Source organism: Oncorhynchus masou, chromosome 9, assembly GCF_036934945.1.
Source record: "Oncorhynchus masou masou isolate Uvic2021 chromosome 9, UVic_Omas_1.1, whole genome shotgun sequence".
Taxonomy (NCBI): domain Eukaryota; kingdom Metazoa; phylum Chordata; class Actinopteri; order Salmoniformes; family Salmonidae; genus Oncorhynchus; species Oncorhynchus masou.
This window is the reverse complement of record NC_088220.1, coordinates 52,507,056-52,525,562: the sequence shown is the minus strand read 5'-3', so window position 1 is coordinate 52,525,562 and position 18,507 is coordinate 52,507,056. Positions and strand designations below refer to the sequence as shown.

At 44.9% G+C, this 18,507-nt stretch overlaps 3 protein-coding genes across 5 annotated transcripts; 2 read left to right on the top strand and 1 right to left on the bottom strand.

Annotated features, from left to right (window-relative positions):
* Nucleotides 1-1,714: 1,714 nt before the first annotated feature.
* Nucleotides 1,715-8,601, top strand: LOC135546174 (gem-associated protein 4-like). 3 transcript variants are annotated; one of them, XM_064974380.1, is made up of 3 exons: nucleotides 1,715-1,792; nucleotides 1,964-2,051; nucleotides 5,268-8,601. In XM_064974380.1, the coding sequence occupies exons 2-3, from the start codon at nucleotides 2,042-2,044 to the stop codon at nucleotides 8,489-8,491; spliced, it is 3,234 nt and encodes a 1,077-aa protein (XP_064830452.1). In that variant the 5' UTR covers nucleotides 1,715-1,792; nucleotides 1,964-2,041; the 3' UTR covers nucleotides 8,492-8,601. The 3 variants fall into 3 exon arrangements, with proteins under 3 accessions (XP_064830452.1, XP_064830451.1, XP_064830449.1); XM_064974379.1 differs by lacking the exon at nucleotides 1,715-1,792 and adding an exon at nucleotides 1,805-1,864; XM_064974377.1 differs by lacking the exon at nucleotides 1,715-1,792 and having other exon boundaries at nucleotides 1,808-2,051.
* LOC135546175 (TLC domain-containing protein 3A-like) lies at nucleotides 8,586-12,040 on the bottom strand. The gene is made up of 5 exons (XM_064974381.1): nucleotides 11,793-12,040; nucleotides 11,132-11,215; nucleotides 9,759-9,975; nucleotides 9,486-9,584; nucleotides 8,586-9,357 (listed from the first exon to the last, which is right to left on the bottom strand). Exons 1-5 carry the CDS (start codon nucleotides 11,909-11,911, stop codon nucleotides 9,058-9,060), a joined length of 819 nt encoding a protein of 272 aa, XP_064830453.1. The 5' UTR covers nucleotides 11,912-12,040; the 3' UTR covers nucleotides 8,586-9,057.
* Nucleotides 12,041-14,655: 2,615 nt separating this feature from the next.
* LOC135545247 (uncharacterized) lies at nucleotides 14,656-16,237 on the top strand. Its single transcript, XM_064972876.1, has 3 exons — nucleotides 14,656-14,766; nucleotides 14,943-15,514; nucleotides 15,627-16,237. Exons 1-3 carry the CDS (start codon nucleotides 14,737-14,739, stop codon nucleotides 15,793-15,795), a joined length of 771 nt encoding a protein of 256 aa, XP_064828948.1. The 5' UTR covers nucleotides 14,656-14,736; the 3' UTR covers nucleotides 15,796-16,237.
* Nucleotides 16,238-18,507: the final 2,270 nt, after the last annotated feature.

Below are 18,507 nucleotides of genomic sequence, written 5' to 3'. Positions count from 1 at the left end.
CATGACAAAAGTCCCCAACACAGGTCCGGCCCACCACAACAACAGGCTCCATCCGCTTGCCCTCGTCTGCTTCTGGGGGAAGTGGAGCCTTGCTTCCCGTCTGTGCAGGTGGGCTCCTCCTGAAGATGATGGTGGTTGGGATAGAAAGCCAGGGGTCCGCACTACCCGGTCTATGCGGACCCCGAGCCGTTTCCCTGAGCTCTGGGGGGACATGGGGCAATCTCGGCGCAGATGGCCTGGCTGGCCACAACCCCAGCAGACCCTGGGACCAGGGCTTGTGTTTCGTGCCGCCTGTAGCGACACAGCCCGAATGAGTTTTGTCATTTCGGCCACCCAAGCAGGCTTTTCCGGCTCCGGGCTGCTCTGCCCCCCAGCTCGCACAGAGGGTGTGTCTCCCTGCACCCCCACCAAAGCCCCAGCCCACACCAGCTCCCTCTCCAAAGCCATCTCCAAGGCTGTCTGCAATGACTCAGGATGAGCCAGCTGGGTCTGTATGCGCAGCTCCGTAGGAGAGAGCGCCCGTATGAACTGGTCCCGTGCTAGCTCGCTCTGCACGGAGGGGGGCATGTGAGCATATGCCCGCCGAGAGAGGCTCTCAATGTCATTAGCTAGCACCCGTAGAGGCTCTCCAGGCTGCCTGCGTCTATTACTCAGTTCGGAGCGCAGTAGCCCGGGCTGTACACACTGTCCATAGCGCCTCCTCAGTGCTCCCACTAAAGCACCATAATCATGCCTGTCCTCGGGGCTAATCAATATCAAACAGGCCAGAGCTTCATCCGTGAGGCATAAAGCCAACTGCAGTGCCCTTTCTTCATCCGACCACCCCCTGAAATGAGCTAACAGTTCAAACTGAGCATGAAAAGCTTCCCAATCCGCCTTACCGGAATACTTCGGGGTCTTAACAGATACGGACGCAGCCGGGAACTGGGCGCCGCCATGTTTGTTTACATCCTGAGCCCCAGATTCCTCGTCACGCCGCGTCGACGTCGCCACTTCGGTCCGCCCACCAGAATCCGCGCGAAATACAGTCGACGAAGCACTCATGCCTGCTTCAGCCGCCATCGCTCTAACGTCCTCCCTCAAGCGGCCTCTGCGCTCCGACGCCCTGGCGATCTCCTCAGACAGAACCCCCGACGTCCATTCACACGCACCTCCTTGACCATAATCGTCCCCTACCTCCACCTTCACTTTCGGATTCCCTCGACGCATTTTCAACCCCCGTTCTCACCTACGGTAGCTAGCCACATAAGTCAGCTAGCTAGCTGGCTAACTTGTATCAACGTTTTTACTTCTGACACCAATGTAATGACCTGACTAGATCATAAAGGAACAATTGTCCAGACAGAGGCTTGAGTTTGCGAATTGACGGTTTACTAAACCAACTTTACACAGGCTACTGTTAGGGCCGTAGCACACGCCAAAAAGATAACAGATAACCCATAAGCCAATCGTGACCTTCTCTTGGGCAGCCCAGACGTAAGAGAGAGAATAAAGGTTGAACCTGGTCTTAACTTCCAATGCTCACCCCCCTGCCCAACCCCCCTCCACGCCACTCCGCCAACCACCAGGATGCCCGGCATCAGAACATTCCAGGCATTCCCGTGATTGGCAGATAGCAGGTTGACTGACATGTCGGACCCCGCGAACACCGGGTACTGGTCAGTACAACACAACCACATCCTAGCCTAAGACATAACACACAGCTGTCTGTGCGGGTCGCTACAGTACATTTTGTCGCTCTTCAAAAAAAAAAAAAAAAAAAAAAATCCGCCCACGTGACCTTGATGCGGAAGTAAGTAGAGTTGTTTTGAGTGATCGAAAAACACGTTTCTTTCATTGGTTTCTTGTAATATCGCATTGGAAAGTAAGTCTCTAGTTACAGTATTAAACTTGTCTCGTTTTATTACAATTAGTAGAATAATGCATTGAACCAAAACAAATTCTCACGTCCTCTTCGTTGTAGTTGGCATTGGCGTGGAATTGGGTCCAGCGTGGATGAAATGATGCACATTTGAAGACTGAACTGCGCCTCACCCAAACAATGAATCAAGGTAGCAATGAGATTTGAGTTGAATGCATTGGCTTACAGTTGTAACATGTTAACTATATGTATTTGCATTATTTGCTGAACTAGCTAGCTGACAATACACATTTACAGTCAGGTGTGAACTAAATCTATTTCAAGTCAATCACTGACAGTACCCTTTTGATTTAAACTAAACATGTCATTTTCCCATTGTAGAAGTGCTCAGTGACTTTTGACCTTAATGGCAAAACATTTTAGAAATGTGCTCAAAGTTGACCTATTTTGCATACCATTTGACTTTTTCCACATTGTTATGTTACAGCCAGTAATCAAATGGATTAATTGTTCTCAATCTACACACAATACCCCACAATGAAGCAAAACCCTGTTTAGACACTTTTGCAAAACTGAAATCACTTACATAAGTATTCAGACCCTTACTCAGTACTTTGTTGAAGCACCTTTGACAGCAAGTCTTCTTGGGTGACTCTATAAGCTTGGCATGCCTGTGTTTGGGGAGGTTCTCGCATTCTTCTCTGCAGATCCTCTCAAGCTCTGTTGGATGGGGAGCGTCGCTGCACAGCTATTTTCAGGCCTCTCCAGAGATGTTCAATCGGGTTCACCCCTGCATGGTCTTGACCCTAAGCACACAGCCATTGTCCTGTGGAAGGTGAACCGCCGCCCCAGTCTGAGGTTCTGTGTGTTCTAGCAGGTTATCATCAAGGCTCCCTCTGTACTTTGCTCCATTCATCTTTACCTCGATACTAACTAGTCTCCCAGACGCTTGGCTTTCAGGCCAAAGAGTTCAATCTTGGTTTCTTCAGAGTCCTTTAGGTGCCTTTTGGCAAATTCCAAGCGTGCTGTCATGTGCCTTTTACTGAGTCCGTCTGGCCACTCTACCATAAAGGCCCGATTGGTGGAATGCTGCAAAGATGGTTGTCCTTCTGGAAGGTTCTCCCATCTCCAGAGGAACTCTAGAGCTTGTTCAGAGTGACCATCGGGTTCTTGGTAATCTCCCGTCTCCCCCAATTGCTCAGTTTGGCCGGGCGGCCAGCTCTAGGAAGAGTCTTAGTGGTTCCAAACTTCTTCCATTTAAGAATGGAGGCCACTGTGGTCTTAGGAACCTTCAATGCTGCAGAAATGTTTTTGTACCCTTCCACCAGATCTGTGTCTCGGCGCTCTACAGACTATTCCTTCGACCTCATGGCTTGGTTGTTGCTCTGACATGCACTGTTTACTGTGGGACCTTATATAGACAGGTGTGAGCCTTTCCAAATCATGTCCAGTCAATTGAATTTACCACAGGTGAACTCCAATCAAGTTGTAGAAACATCTCAAGGATGATCAATGGAAACAGGACGCACCTGAGCTCAATTTCAAGTCTCATAGTAAAGGGTCTGAATACTTGTGTAAATAAGGTATTTCTGTTTATTTTTAATATAGTTACAAAAATGTCTGAAGGAGAGGGGGTCTGAATACTTTCTGAATGTCCTGTATATCTTCATCACTGGGGGTGGGGGGAAAAATGGTTGATATTGTAAACTTTTAAGTCATATCAAACAGGGTTGTCAAATTATTGTATAATTACTTAAACATTTCTTTAATAACTGTCATTTAACCTTAAACATCAACTATCAAAAAATGTGTTAACTTTGATTTGTCATATTCACATGTTGTAGCTTAGACCCCTTTTTACATCATCTGAGGTTGTCTTGTGACTGCCATCGGTTGAGACACAACGTGCTCTTGAGTACAGGGTGGGTGTCATGTTTTGGCTGATAAATGTACTCACAAGTTGACATTTCAACTTACAAATGGTACCACAAAGATGGTTGGAAGTCCACACATAGAATGTTGATTTGAATGGGAATATCTGTTTTAAATTATACTCTTAATCTTCCATAGGAAACCTATTGAAATCATAGAAATATAGACAATAGAATAGATATGACTGTTTCAAGGTTCTACACAGGATTGTAATTTCAGAAAATGTCCAAAATATATTTGCAGTAATAGTGGAATGGTGTGTTTCACAGTATTACTTTACCCTCCAGTGTTGGGATTGGCTATGATATTCGCATATTGGTTTCCTCCTTCCTGAATGGCATCTGATTTCAAAATGGGAAAGCTGTTTTGACTTTGTAGCTGTGTTAATCAGGTCAAGTGGTAAATGTAGATATCACTGTCATTTCCTGATTGCTAAAATTCTACACTGTTCGCTCAGTTTCAGAAAACAAGCACTGAATAGTGTAGGGAATCGGTGTACCATCTAAATCACTGTGTATAATATTTTTAATAGCAAAAAAGTCTTTACAGCTGTTTGAAGCTGATGGACCCAAACCGAAAGTAAAAGGCTAGAATGCAATTCTCTGCCATATCTATTCTATTGTCTATATTTCTATGATGCGGTGGAGGAAATTTGTTTTGAATGCAGCCAAGTGCTGTTGCAAATCACCTAGCTTCCACATAGGTGCTACACCTGTAATTTCACCCCTATCAGTTGACATGTGAATGTGGGTGGATCGGCAGGTAGCCTAGTGGTTAGAGCGTTTGGCCAGTAACTGAAAGGTTGCAGTATCGAATCCCCGAGCTGACAAGGTATAAATATGTTGTTCTACCCCTAAGCAAGCCTAAGCAAGGCAGTTAACCCACTGTTTCCCAAGCACAGAAGATGTGGATGTCGATTATGGCAGCCACCCGCACCTCTGATTCAGGGGGGTTGGGTTAAATGCGGAAGGCATTCACCTGTACAACTGACTAGGTATCTCCCTTCGTGATAGTAATCAGAAGATCAAATGTCAATGGCGTAGCAGCTAAACTGCAGTGGTCTGAAGGATAGGTCCATGCTAAGAATTATATTTATATGATTGAAATGACACCCACCCTGTATTCAAAAGCATGTGTCTCAACCGAAGCTTGCAACCCTATTTGTAATGATATCAAACTCAACCGTTTATCATTTCCAGTGATGAAGACGTGGATGGGGAATGCAAAATGGGTCAGCTTTAAACAAACACCTTTATCTCTGGAATGTTCTGGAATTCCGTTACAAAAAGTAACTTTCTGACAACTCCTTCCATGGGCAAACATGTATGCAAAGTTTTTTTTAATCAAAGAGGATCTGTCAAGTGACTCAACTCAAACGGATTTGGCCCCGGCAACCTGGTTTCTGTACTGAACTAACTACTCTGTAGTCTACTCCTGTGTTCATGCGTTCTTACTCTTCTGCCTGTGCTTTCAGATTCCTGGCTGAGCTGTGAGAAGACTGCCATTCTCCAGGGAGGATTTCTGTTGGCCAACAGATTGTGCCAGCCAGCGTCACTCAGTGCCCTGCAGAAGGAGGACTGGAGTAAGGTTGGCCACCCAATTCTACAGGCTGTCAGAGAAATATGTGGGCAGGAGCGAGGTAGCTGTCTGAGCAGTGTTCACTGGAAGAAGAAAATCATCTGCGTCTTATGGAGCAAATTACTGGGGAAGGAGAGCGAAGAGGACATGGAAATCGGCTGGAGGGAGAATCCATTCTTCTCTCTGCAGAACAGTCTACCTGACATTAACCGAACAGTGATGTTTGAGCTGGTCAAGTTGAAAGGCTTCTCTCCGATTTACGCCCAGCTGCTTTTGTGTCTGCCGTCGTCCCACCTGAGTTCTGAGCTAGAGAAGCTAGTTCAACACATCACCTGTAACAGCACTGAGGAGGACGTCCGCGTCCTGCTGGAGGTGTGGTGGGAGCTGTGGAAGGGCAGGGAGGGAAGGCGAGAGGACGACCTAGATACGGTCTTTACTAACCAGTGGACCCGCCTCCCCAACACCACTGGCCTCTCGCCTCATGCTGCCAAGAGATTCAAGTCAAACCCAGATACCCCAGCACCATCCACCAATGATGTGCTGTCCATTCTTTTTCATGCTCTGGAGGAGGTGAAAGAGCATCTGAGCACCTCTGACCTTTGCTACCGTGCCCTATCCAACTGCCTCGACTCCCTGTACACCTCACATCTGATAGACCAAGCTATCATTCTCCCAGCTGAGGTGCAACTTCAGAGCCTGAACAGTGCGGTGACTGTCAGAAAGAGGCATGCTGGGACAGAGAAGTTTGATCTGGTCCAGGTGATAAGCGAGGCCCGCAGTGACCTGAAGGCAGCCCACACACCCTCCCAGTTTAAATCCTGTGGAATGACACTAATGCAAGCCCTGCAGACTGTCTCACAGCTCACTCAGGCCTGGGAGAAGAGAGGGCTGCTGGAGATGACAGACAGCTCTGACCCCAGTGTCTTGGCACGCCGTCTAAAAAGCTGTCTGGCCAGAGTGCTCGAGTCCCTAGAGGAACTTTCCATGTCTGAGACCATGGATGAGGGTGAGCGCCAGACACTGAACAATGTGCAAAGCACTTTTAGAGGCTTGTTAGTCTCACTGTCCTTCCCCGACACAGAGAGCAATGCTGGGGAAATGGCCCACATTGCCGTAGCCATCATTAATCACCGCTTGGAGGGCTTCCAAGATTTCACTACGCTATTTGCAACTGAACTGAGCTGGTCCCTGAGTGTGGAGGAGTGGATCAGCTGTCTGGAGAGAAACAAAAACGCATTCCAGCGAAAGGACATTGTCATGAAATTAGTCTCCACTCTCATTGCAAAGTGCCAAATAGATACTGAAGAAGTAGAGCACTGCAGAAAGCTGAAGGACATTATTGTGAACATTTTTGCAGAGCTCCCCTTAGCTGAGAAAAACACAACATTAGCGGAAATGCTAACCTGCTCCAAGAAGGGTCTCCAGGGCTCTCTGCCCCAGGCTGTGATGGAGGGCTTTAGTGAGGAGCTCAACATGGCATTCAACTGCATCATCCAGGGTGGATCGGCGCAGAAAAACCTCAGCTTGGCTGTGGCCGCCATAGCCCGCGTGGCCTTTCAGAATCCCGAGGCCACCCTGCGTCGGTGCTGCCATCTAGCGGTGGTGAACCATGGGGCCCACAGCCTCCTCTCCAAGATACTCCATCAACTCCCAGGGCTGAGGGGAGGTGCCCCCGGTTGCACAGAGGGGACGGGCAGCTCTGCGGGGAGCTTACTGTGCAGCTGTCTTCAAGATACTGCCATGACTAAACTGTCCTCGGCTAAGGAGGAGGACCAGTTCCTGCACTTCCTGGTTGCACTGATGCAGCCAAGCATTTCCGAGAGCGGACAGAGTTTCCTGCACCCTGAAGAGGTTGTGTGTGCCTTTGTCCTGCCTCACCTCTCCCCCTCTGGCCCTAGCACCTGCAGCCTGGAGCTGTGCCTGCGTTTGCTCCACTCTGCATTTTCTCTGGATTTCCAGGATGCATCTCCACACTGGGTCATGAACTGCTCGCCGTTCCCCCTCCTCTGCGTCCTCTGCCAGCTCCTGAACGAGGGCTGCGGGTGTTGGGAGCTTCCTGCAGAGGGCGCACCACGTCACTTATCCATGGAGTCCAAGGTGCTGCTCGTCACTGTGCTGACTGCATTGGGCAAGGTGGTGGGACGGGAGGTGGCCTCAGCCCCCAACACCTGGTCCAGAGCCCTTTTCTGGCTCTACAATAAGGTGGAGGCCCTGGACTGGACTGTTCGCTTCCACCTGAAGGTAGTGTGGGGGGATCACTTCAAAAATGAGGTGCCGTCCTCACTGTTGGCTGTGTGCGAGCTGCCGGAGCAGGAGTGGTCTGGCCTAAAGTTGGCCCAGTACGGGCAGGGCACAGGGCTGCTGGCGTGGATGGAGTGCTGCGCTCTCTCTGACGAGGTTCAGGACACCATGCTGACCTCTCTGGCTCTGGACCAGCATCGGCCCGACGACGTCAACATGTTCAGCAAAGGCCTGCTGGTGGCTGTGACACAGACCCTACCCTGGTGCACTGTCGCCGAGTGGGGCAGGCTGCTGAGAGCCATGCGAGAGCTGCTCCGCTCAGGTCGTCTCCACGTGCCTTACTCTCTGGAGTACGTGGACTTTCTCCCCCTGCTGGACCTGCGCCCGTTCTCCTGCGAGCTGCGTCTGTCCGTGCTACTGCTGCGTGTCCTCCAGCTGCTCTGCGGCTCCAGCTGCAAAGACTGGCTACCCAACCAGGGCTGGGCCCACGTGGGGCTGCTGTACGCCAGCGCCATGAGAGAGATCATAGACTCCCTGAGGGGAAAGCTTTTGCCGTCTTCCTCCAACAAAGACCCAGAAGAGAGGGCAGCTACCACCACCGCCAGCCAGGAGGTGCTGTTTGTACTGAGCCAGCTCTTCTGCCATGTGCAGCACATTCAAGTGATGATGCCTGGCGGTCAGTGCGAGTCCCTGTTCCTGTGTGCACTGGAGATCCTGACCCACTACGAGGCAGTACTGGCCGCACACCCCAGCTGCTGCTCCCACCTGGAGACTAAGAACACTCGCCACTTCTTCACCACCATCACAGACAACCTGGACAGTGCCGAGATGAAGGCTGTGTTGCATCAGAAAATTGCTCAGCTGTCGTCTTCAGGTTGATGCACTTAAGACCGTGCTCGAATGAGGGTTTATTGTTCCCAGCCTCAAATAAAATGTTCTGACCCAAAATGTACTTTTGAATAAAATGGACAAATTGCATGTCTTTCAGTGGTTTATTAATCAAAACTCATTGAAACAAACTTTGATCATCCACACTAGGACACAAGACAGGGTTACAACTTTGATCAAAAAGCTTGGGCTTTCAGTGCTTATTTCATTTGTCTGTCAAATCTATTTTCTAGTGCAACATTTCATACTTAACTATGAAATAATTAATTTAAATATTTTGGATAGAAAGTTACCCTGATTAGTCATGATGTATGGTGTCACTCTTTCAGGTAGGAAAAAATAAAATATATCTTGCACAAACTACATTGTATAACAGTGTCTGACCCCTGAGAATTTTAATAAATACCAGTCATTTTGTATTCATAGGCAGTTGCATGTCCTAAATTCCACAGACCATTCCTTCAGAGGCAAGGATTGAAATAACTCATGGCATTGAAGACAAGAGGGCAAAGGAAGCATAATTGACATGTTGCTAACCACAGAATTAGATGGCACCTCTAATCTGTCTTTGAGCCATCTTTATGAGAAGGTTGACCCGTTGACCCAGTCTGACGCAGGTAGAGGCGATAGGCCTTGCGACACAGCAGCACAAACCAGTAGATCTGAGGTGCTAGTAAGGATAGGTTGGCTAAGTTGCAGTGGAGCTGTAGATGGAACGGCACTTTGTGGAAGGGAATGGTGTACTGCTGACCATACACCCAGTACATGTAGGGGAAGAGCAGGATTCGGCAGGTGAAGAAACTCAGCAGAACCATCACACAATTGACTCTGTGAAGCCATGAGTCCTCTAGTCCCAACTACAGAAGAAAATATATGGATTGTTTAATGATTGTACACCGAGTTGTAGTACAATTAATACTATGCTCAGACTACCTGAAGCACAAATCAAAAACAAAGGGGTTTATGAATCTAGGAGTGGCCTTACCTGGATCAGAACCTTTCCTAATGAGACAAACGGAGTGCTGAATTCAGCCATGAAGAAACAGCCAATGAAGAAGTCTCCACCTAGACCGGTCCTGAGGAACTGAGGGGGGGGGGAGCATGATATGAATATTAAAAATGAACTTATTGAGCACAGCCAGCTTTTGAGGATGACATGGTCGATTATCAATAACAGAAACTGGACTAGTCACAAATTTCAACTGCCGATGTAACGCATCAGACCTAATGTTGCTGTACAGTAATTGTGCTCCCTCACCAGAGTGATGGGCATAAAGACCGTGAGGAGGACCATGTGATGAAACACCAGAAGGGGATGCCGGAGGAGGAACAGCTTGATGGTAAGGAGGGAGTGCTTCATGTACGCCTCGTGCCCTCTGACCTTTTGACTGTGGTAGTTACTCAGATACATGGCGTAGATATCAAAGGCCATGTAAGGAGCGCCAAACCACACAAATTCATTGGTCAGTCTGTGCCTAAAGAAGATGGTGACATACCGGTACATTAGGATCATGATGAAAGTAAGCACTTACGCTGGATTTTGTTAAAACTGACGATTTAACCAGTGAAACAAATAGAAATGTGGCCTTATCCTTTATCACTGAATCCTCTTCCTACACCCAATGAAACTGGAGGTTCAAGTAAAATATAAATAGGGCCGTGTTTTGGTTAATCATGTCACATGACCTGGAATTAAACATTTATTTTAAAAAAAGGTCCCGAACAGTCACTGATTCTCATGTAAACTAACATTTTGAGTGACTAAAATAAAAATCGCCCATAATTTGTTTTGGATAGAAATGCTAAACTCCCCCCTCATGGCTAACTACCAGGACGTTTGAGAAGACAGGCTGAGTGGGCGAGAAACATATATTCCTGGGCGGGCTGAGTGGGTGAGAAGCTTATATTCATGAGCCCGACGTTGAGTGACAGCTCTTTGAAACGCCCATGTCAAGCAACTTGAATGTCGTGTTGCAGTAAAATCATCAAGCAAATTTGGTGATACACAAAGCAACTCAAACACTGACATTGTTTCAAATTTATATTTTGCTATACATATCTTTCATTTCTCTTGTGAGGCGGTTCACAGCAGCACTGACACGTGTCGACTTGACAACTGCGTCTGAGTTTTGAACGACCCTCCCGTTCCCTTTTTGTTCCATGCTGGCTGAAGACCTAGCTAGACAGTAACTAACTAGACGAAACATAAATATATTTGCCAGATGAGTAGGATAAACATTTAATTATGTTTGCGGAGACCCTACAGTCAAATTGACTGTTCATGACCTTAAGATTTTTCAAAAACGTTTCCTTTTTTTTTTTACTATGAATAATTGAGAAACAGTTCCAGTCACGAAGGAAGGAAATAAACACAGCTAAACCCTGCAGATAATGAGACCACAGTGTTAAAAATTGGGGCGGGGGAGTTGTGCTCAATTTAAACTCTAGTTGACGTGCTCTTGTTGTACATGTCAGTCTTTTCTATCAGTGTACTACGGCCTCTGCCCCCCCAAAAACTCTTGTTTTTAATGGCTCTGGTTGTAACAGAGAATCACTGGTTAAATTCCCACTCAAATCACTACACGTGATGATTGCTGTTTAAAAGGAAATTATTTAAATATGAATTCTTACCTGTCAGACATCACATCATTGGAGGCAGTAGCAATTATGAACCCAACAATAGTAGCCAGAGTTGCATGGATAGAGGACAGCAACCTTGTGAAGAGATGGAATAGATGAGGCTATGCAAGTGCGCACAATTCGTTTTTCATTTGGTCTAATATTAATTTAAAATAGCAAACAAATGCTATATTAATATATTGGTGCCAGATAAAAGGTTATGTAGACAATATAGGGTACGTTAGTGATTATGTTTCTAGATGGGCTTCATTTAGTGTATTTTAATTCCATTGCTAATATGGAAATAAATTATTTTCAGATAAAGCAATTTTTTGGTTGCATGTACGTTTTTATTTGGACCCTTTTTGGAAGTCCATCTGTCGCTCAGTGAAACGCCATTCTTCGGTAAGTACCGAACGTATTTTGACATTATTAAGCTTGAAAACGGGTTAATGGCAAGTTAAATTGCTCTTGGTTTTAAAGGAGAATCGGCATCTATATCTCCTGTAAATCCAGGTTGCGGTTCAGTTCTGATAGATTTTTCTCCGGAGTTGTTGCGATAGAACTAGAAATCTGCTCACTGAAATACCTAGTGTCAGTTACTAGTTAAATCATTCAATGACAAGAACTGGCTAATTTATGCATACGGAAATAGTCACACAATAAAGCCTACCTTTCGCTGACCACAAACACATCTGCATCATTCCAATTTTTGAAAGCGGATTCAAGCACTTTCCTGGATATGAAGAAAAGTCCAGGGAAAAATATAACGCCACAAGCTAACATATACATGATACACTCGCATTAACCAGCTACTCTGTCGAAATACGAGGAAGCGAACCGTACTTGCATGCGTTCACCCCGAAGATGCAAATTAATAGTAGCTGAGCTTTTTAAGCTCAGGTACTATTCAAATAGTTTAGCATCTGACTGGAAGTGTGCGGAGACTTCCCTGTTTTTTCTTAGGAAACCTTCAAAATAAAAGCACACATTTCAAAACATTGCAATGTCGATTTCAAAATATATTACAATTAATCAATGACCATTTATTTGTATTGTGCTTATAAGCAAATTCAACAAGAAATGTATGAAAACAATGAGAAATATTTATGAAACCAATGAGAAATATGGTATAAAAACATTTTTAAGACTGGTTTACAATTTTTTTCAAAGAACTGTGCAGAGATAAAATCGAGGTTGGAAATACTTATAAGTAGGATCTTTACGAGCCATATATTTTTTTAGGGTGAATGTCATCTAAATATCCAGCAGCACTTCGTACTCTGCCTATTCCATTGCCCCCAATGCAATACACCAGGGGTGTTAAACTCATTCCACGAGGGCCTAGTGTCTGCTGGATTTTAGTCTTTCCTTTCAATTAAGACCTAGACAAGCAGGTGAGGGGAGTCCCTTACTAATCAGTGATCATATTCATCCATCGTTCTCAACTAACATCAAGGCGGTGGCCCGTTCCTGTAGGTTCATGCTCTACAACATCCGCAGAGTACGACCCTGCCTCACACAGGAAGCGGCGCAGGTCCTAATCCAGGCACTTGTCATCTCCCGTCTGGATTACTGCAACTCGCTGTTGGCTGGGCTCCCTGCCTGTGCCATTAAACCCCTACAACTCATCCAGAACGCCGCAGCCCGTCTGGTGTTCAACCTTCCCAAGTTCTCTCACGTCACCCCGCTCCTCCGCTCTCTCCACTGGCTTCCAGTTGAAGCTCGCATCCGCTACAAGACCATGGTGCTTGCCTACGGAGCTGTGAGGGGAACGGCACCGCAGTACCTCCAGGCTCTGATCAGGCCCTACACCCAAACAAGGGCACTGCGTTCATCCACCTCTGGCCTGCTCGCCTCCCTACCACTGAGGAAGTACAGTTCCCGCTCAGCCCAGTCAAAACTGTTCGCTGCTCTGGCCCCCAATGGTGGAACAAACTCCCTCACGACGCCAGGACAGCGGAGTCAATCACCACCTTCCGGAGACACCTGAAACCCCACCTCTTCAAGGAATACCTAGGATAGGATAAAGTAATCCTTCTCACCCCCCCTTAAATGATTTAGATGCACTATTGTAAAGTGGCTGTTCCACTGGATGTCAGAAGGTGAATTCACCAATTTGTAAGTCGCTCTGGATAAGAGCGTCTGCTAAATGACTTAAATGTAAATGTAAGTAAAAGGAGGAGCGAAAACCCGCAGACACTTGTCCCTCCTCGGAAGGAGTTTGACATGTGCAATATGCAGTATATGGAAATAATTTGGTTAAAGATTTTTTTTAATTATTATTTGTGCCAAGGTTAAAGTGGGGTTAGAAGTAGTCAGTAATGTCTGTAGAATCTATATGTGACCCGATTCAGGAAACTAGGCTTATGTCGCAAGTCACGACTTCACGTTTTTTTGTCAAAATGTTTTTTGGGGGGCAGAAATGCCTTCTTGAACATGTGAACTTTCATGTGCCTTAAAATCTATTTTGTATGCCATATGTTAATACAAATAAAATGGTTAAATTATGAGCCTAGTTGGTTTAGCCACAGAAAAAGTCAGAAACCTTCCCGCTAGCCATGATTGGCTGAGATAATGAGTGGACTGCTCATGCCGAGAGATGAGTTTGGATTGGTCTGCGGTGTAGCATCTTGTAAAATGCTGCTCGTAATGTGTAGATAATCTTTTCTACCGCAGTTTTTTCTAAATATATAACATTAGCCATGAAGAACTGCAAATATGTTGCTACTTCTCTCAACATTGCTGCCCTGAATTTATCAGGTGCTATCGACAAAGTTAAGTGGGGAAAAGTTGTAATGGACCACTTTCTGGAGGACGATCGTGCCATGCTGACTCTCTGACTCTGAAAATGAATCAGACGATGAGGAAATCCCTGATTTAGGTAAAAACATTTTCATTGAAGACATTGTAGAGTCTTCTGATGACCGTGATGGAGAAGAAATGGCGACAATCAACAGTGTTGTCACGGAAGAATGCGTAGGGAGTCGAAAATAGAACACAGAAGGCTGTTGTATAAAACATGTCTCAGGAGTACATCTTCAAATTAAGGGTAACCATGGCATCAGTGACAGAGAGGGAGAAAGATCTGATGATACTTATAGCATTGCACACTGTCAGTGTGAACCAGAGTGACTTACCACAACGGGCTAAACAAGCTGTTCAAACTAAACGGAAACGACAGAGGACGTGAAGCTTTCATCTATGTATATGCGTAAGAATCAAACATTGAACCAATTTTGGTTAACTTTAGCTAGCAATGAAAATCAGTTTGTATTGCTAATTAAAGCTGGCTGTTAGCTAGCCAGCTGGAGTTCGATGGCTGGCTTGCTAACTTTACTCTGGATTGGGATTTTGGTACATTTTTTAGCTAGCTAACTTTAGCATTACATGTCTAAACAAAAGACCCCAAGTTAAAGCTTGCTGTTATCTAGCTAACATTAGCGCCGATTAGATGGCTAGCTTACAGTAACTTACATGTGTGAAATGTGTGTAACATTAGTATCTGGAATTTGTCTTTCAGCATCAGTAGAACACGCCTGACTGCAAGACCACTTATTCAAGACCTGCAGTTGTCTCAGGGGTGCCCTACTGAACCAGCAAGCAAAGACATCAGGATGCATTACAGCTTTGATTTTGCTCAACAAGTAAGCAACATTTCCTCCTTTTATACTGATTAAGGACATAGATGGATGGATAGATATCCCTAAAAATAAAAAATATATATACGGGAGGCAGGAAAATACATTTCACTGAGCGGTGAATTGACAGGAGTGAGACAATTTAATTGTAATTTATCTTAATGTTCTTTTGTTGTTTGCAGGTGGACTATCCTTCTGACCCTATGCAGACAGGTCCCATCTACTTTTTAACTCCTCGCAAGTGTGGCTTGTTTGGTGTCTGCTGTGAAGGAATGCCACAACAAGTCAACTACTTGACTGATGAAGGCATGTCATCCAGCAAAGGCAGCAGCGCAGTCATCAACTACATGCACCAGTTCTTCACCAACTACGGAGTTGGGGAAACACGTGTGGACCTGAATTGTGATAACTGCAGTGGCCAAAACAAGAACAAGTTTGTGCTCTGGTATTGTGCCTGGCGGACCATGCACATGCTCTACCATAGTCTGGACCTTCACTTCCTGATCACAGGCCACACCAAATTTGCCCCCGACTGGTGCTTCGGCCTCATCAAGCAGCGCTTCAGAAAGACCAGAGTGAATACTTTGTCTGAGATGGCTGGTGTTGTGAAAAAAAGCACAGTGACAGGGGTCAACATCCCACAGCTGGTTGGACTGGAGGATGGTATGGTGCTGGTGGAAAGCTATGGCTGGCAACCACACCTGACTCCGTACTTCAGGCCGCTGCCACAGTTCAAGCGGTACCAGCACTTCAGGTGAATATAATTTTAATTGCATTGTAAGAGGTTATTCTTATCTAAACTTGAGAGGTGAATTGATGTTGTGCAAGGTTTTAATGTTTTCACATTTTTATTTCCTGATTTCCAGCTTTGATGCTCTGGAGCCTGCTGTTGTCGCCAAGGAGCGTTCAGTCAGGACCAGGTTTCAGCTGCTGCACAACGCTGACATCCTTCCTCCCATAGATGGTCTGCCTGTACAAGCACCACCTGGACTGGACAAATCTCGACAAACATATATTTTTGAGAAGATCAGGTAGTTTTGCGACAAATAGGCTTTGGACATCACATGCCCTGCACCAAAGTCAAGGGCAGGACAGGAACAGGCTCTCCGAATATAGATTCCCTTGTTCATACGTGGTTCAGACAGACCAGTCATCAGCACTATCTGCAGTGCTTCTATTCAAATGACTAACACACAAGCCATACTTTGCTGTTACTATTATGTTTATTATCCTGCTGCTCAGCCACTTTACCCCTGACTGTATGCATACAATTACCTTGTCTATCACTATCGTTATTGATCTTGTTTGTGTAGATACGGTATATTATTTTATTTATATCGACATGATCTATTTCTGATATTGCTGCTATGCAAGTAACCATTTGTGTACTTTTTACACCTTCTGAGCGAACCGTCCACTTTGCAAGACTTAGCAAAATATTGATATATAAAATGAATATTGATATGTGTGGTCGTAACATGATTTTGTGGCATACCACACACTCACTAAACACAAATGTTTTGTTTGTAAATTATGTCTGAGGGTTGGAGTGTGCCCCTGGCTACCCGTCCATAAAAAAAAGGGGCCTGACTGGTTTAAGGAATTTGAAATTATTTTAACTTTTGATACTTAAGTACATCTTAGCAATTCCAAGTACTCAAGTAGTATTTTATTGGGTGACTTTTACTTTAGTAATTTTCTATTAAGGTATCTTTACATCTGGACACTTTCTGTTCACCTGGAAATGTTCCTTATTGTAGGCTACTACCACTTTTAGTCTTAATCTTTACTACACTACTCATTGTTTAGCACATGACCTCACATGTGAATCCTTAAGCCAGCCCCACCCATCTCTTTAAGAGGGTGTGAACAATGCTGAATGGGTGTAGACAAAGGAGAGCTCTCCAGTCAATACCAAAACATTAAAAGGCCCTTTTCTCAAAAGTATATCAACTTTCAAAGCAGAATAACTTTCACATTGTTCCTCAAATGCAGTGTATGATATACCATTTATGTAGCTCTGAGTCTCTACTTTACTCTACTATCTGGTGTCATTTTCATGGGAGACTTAAGGAATACGGAGTGTTTAAACAACATACTCTCAAGCCAACAACATATTTTACATATCTGTGGACAAAGTACCATCTTACACAAGATACCTTAAGGAATTCATAGTCTGCCTCCCAAATGGCACTATTCCCTATATAGTGCATTACGTTTGACCAGAGCCCTATGGCCAGACTTATGAGATTAACAGTATTTTTTTTGCGCTTTGACAATTATATTGCACTACGAAAATTTCACCCGAATAGTAACATTTTACACAAGAAACCTTAAACTATAAGAGGTCCGAGGTTAGGCCACTAAAGCCTGTCATTAAAGACTGTAGAGAAGACGGACCAGATAGGAGACTGGTCAGGCTATCAAGGGGCACGCCTAAGACTCCATCCATCCATTCCATTGTCTTGTTCTTCCAGAAACACAGAAACTCCTTCACTCCCCTCCCCCCTGTTCTCTCTCCTCCCATCCTCTCCACATTCCTCTCCTATTCCTATATCATCCCATCTTCTCTACCAGACCTTCAGGCTTTAGCTAGCGCTCCATCACCTCTCCTGTAGAATAATAGAATGTAGACGTTGTAGAATTATAATGACATTCTTGTTCCATTGCAACGTTCCGTGCTGGCTGGACCAGACCGACAGCCTTAGTGTTGTAGTTAAGTGTGTGATATTAGGAATTTCTAATTCATTGATTCTTATCAGAAGCCTGAATAAAACAAGTTATTATTTAAACAGCTACTACAAACTTCGGCTAACTTTAGCCACCACTAGCTAAAAAGCAATGGGAGTATCACAGTAGGGGCATAAAAAAAAGGCCAAATCATCTTTAAGAGTAATGTCAAACCAAAACATTCCTCTCCTCCCATCTTCTCCTCCTCTACTCCCCTTTCTTCTCCTCTCACCATGGGCCCTAGTCAAAAGTAGAGCACATGAAATGTCACCAGATATAGACTACACTACAGACCCTACTGACTACTTCCAATCCCATTTATACCTCAGCACAAATAATATTTGTTTCTCTATAACCCAATATGTATTTCATATATAGTGTATTGCATTGGGGTCAATGGAATAGGCGGAGTAGGAAGTGCTGCCGGATATTTAAAACAGTCCCCTCAAAAATGAAACATTTGGTTAGTAGAGACCTTACTGAATAATTTCCACCCCCTCTATAGCTGAAACATGTAGTCAAGTATTTTTCTCTATGGCCATATGTATTTTATATACAGTGCATTGCAATGAAGGGAGTGAGTGGAGTAAGGAGTCACCAGCACTATGTATTAAACCAGCTGCCCAGCACAAGAGACCATTTATTTTCTTCAGAATCTATTGGGTAATTCCAATAACATATAAAGTGTTTTTCTTAAAAAATACACAATAGTTTAACATAACTGTATTTGTGTAAACCTTCAACATAAATGCTTTTTAAATAATAAAATATATAAAATCTAAAAAATAGATGTTTCTTTCCATGGTCTTTGTTCTTCTATAAACACAGCAACTCCTCGTCTTTGCCCTCCCGCTGTTCTATGTCCTCCTTCATTCTCCTCTCATATCCCTGTCATCCTATCTTCTCTATCTCCCCTCCAGACCTTCCGTCTTAACTGTTTGTGCTGCATACATAATTTCCTGTTGTTGGGAGAACAGAATACAATTCTTCTCACTCATTTTCTTTACAACGTCACAC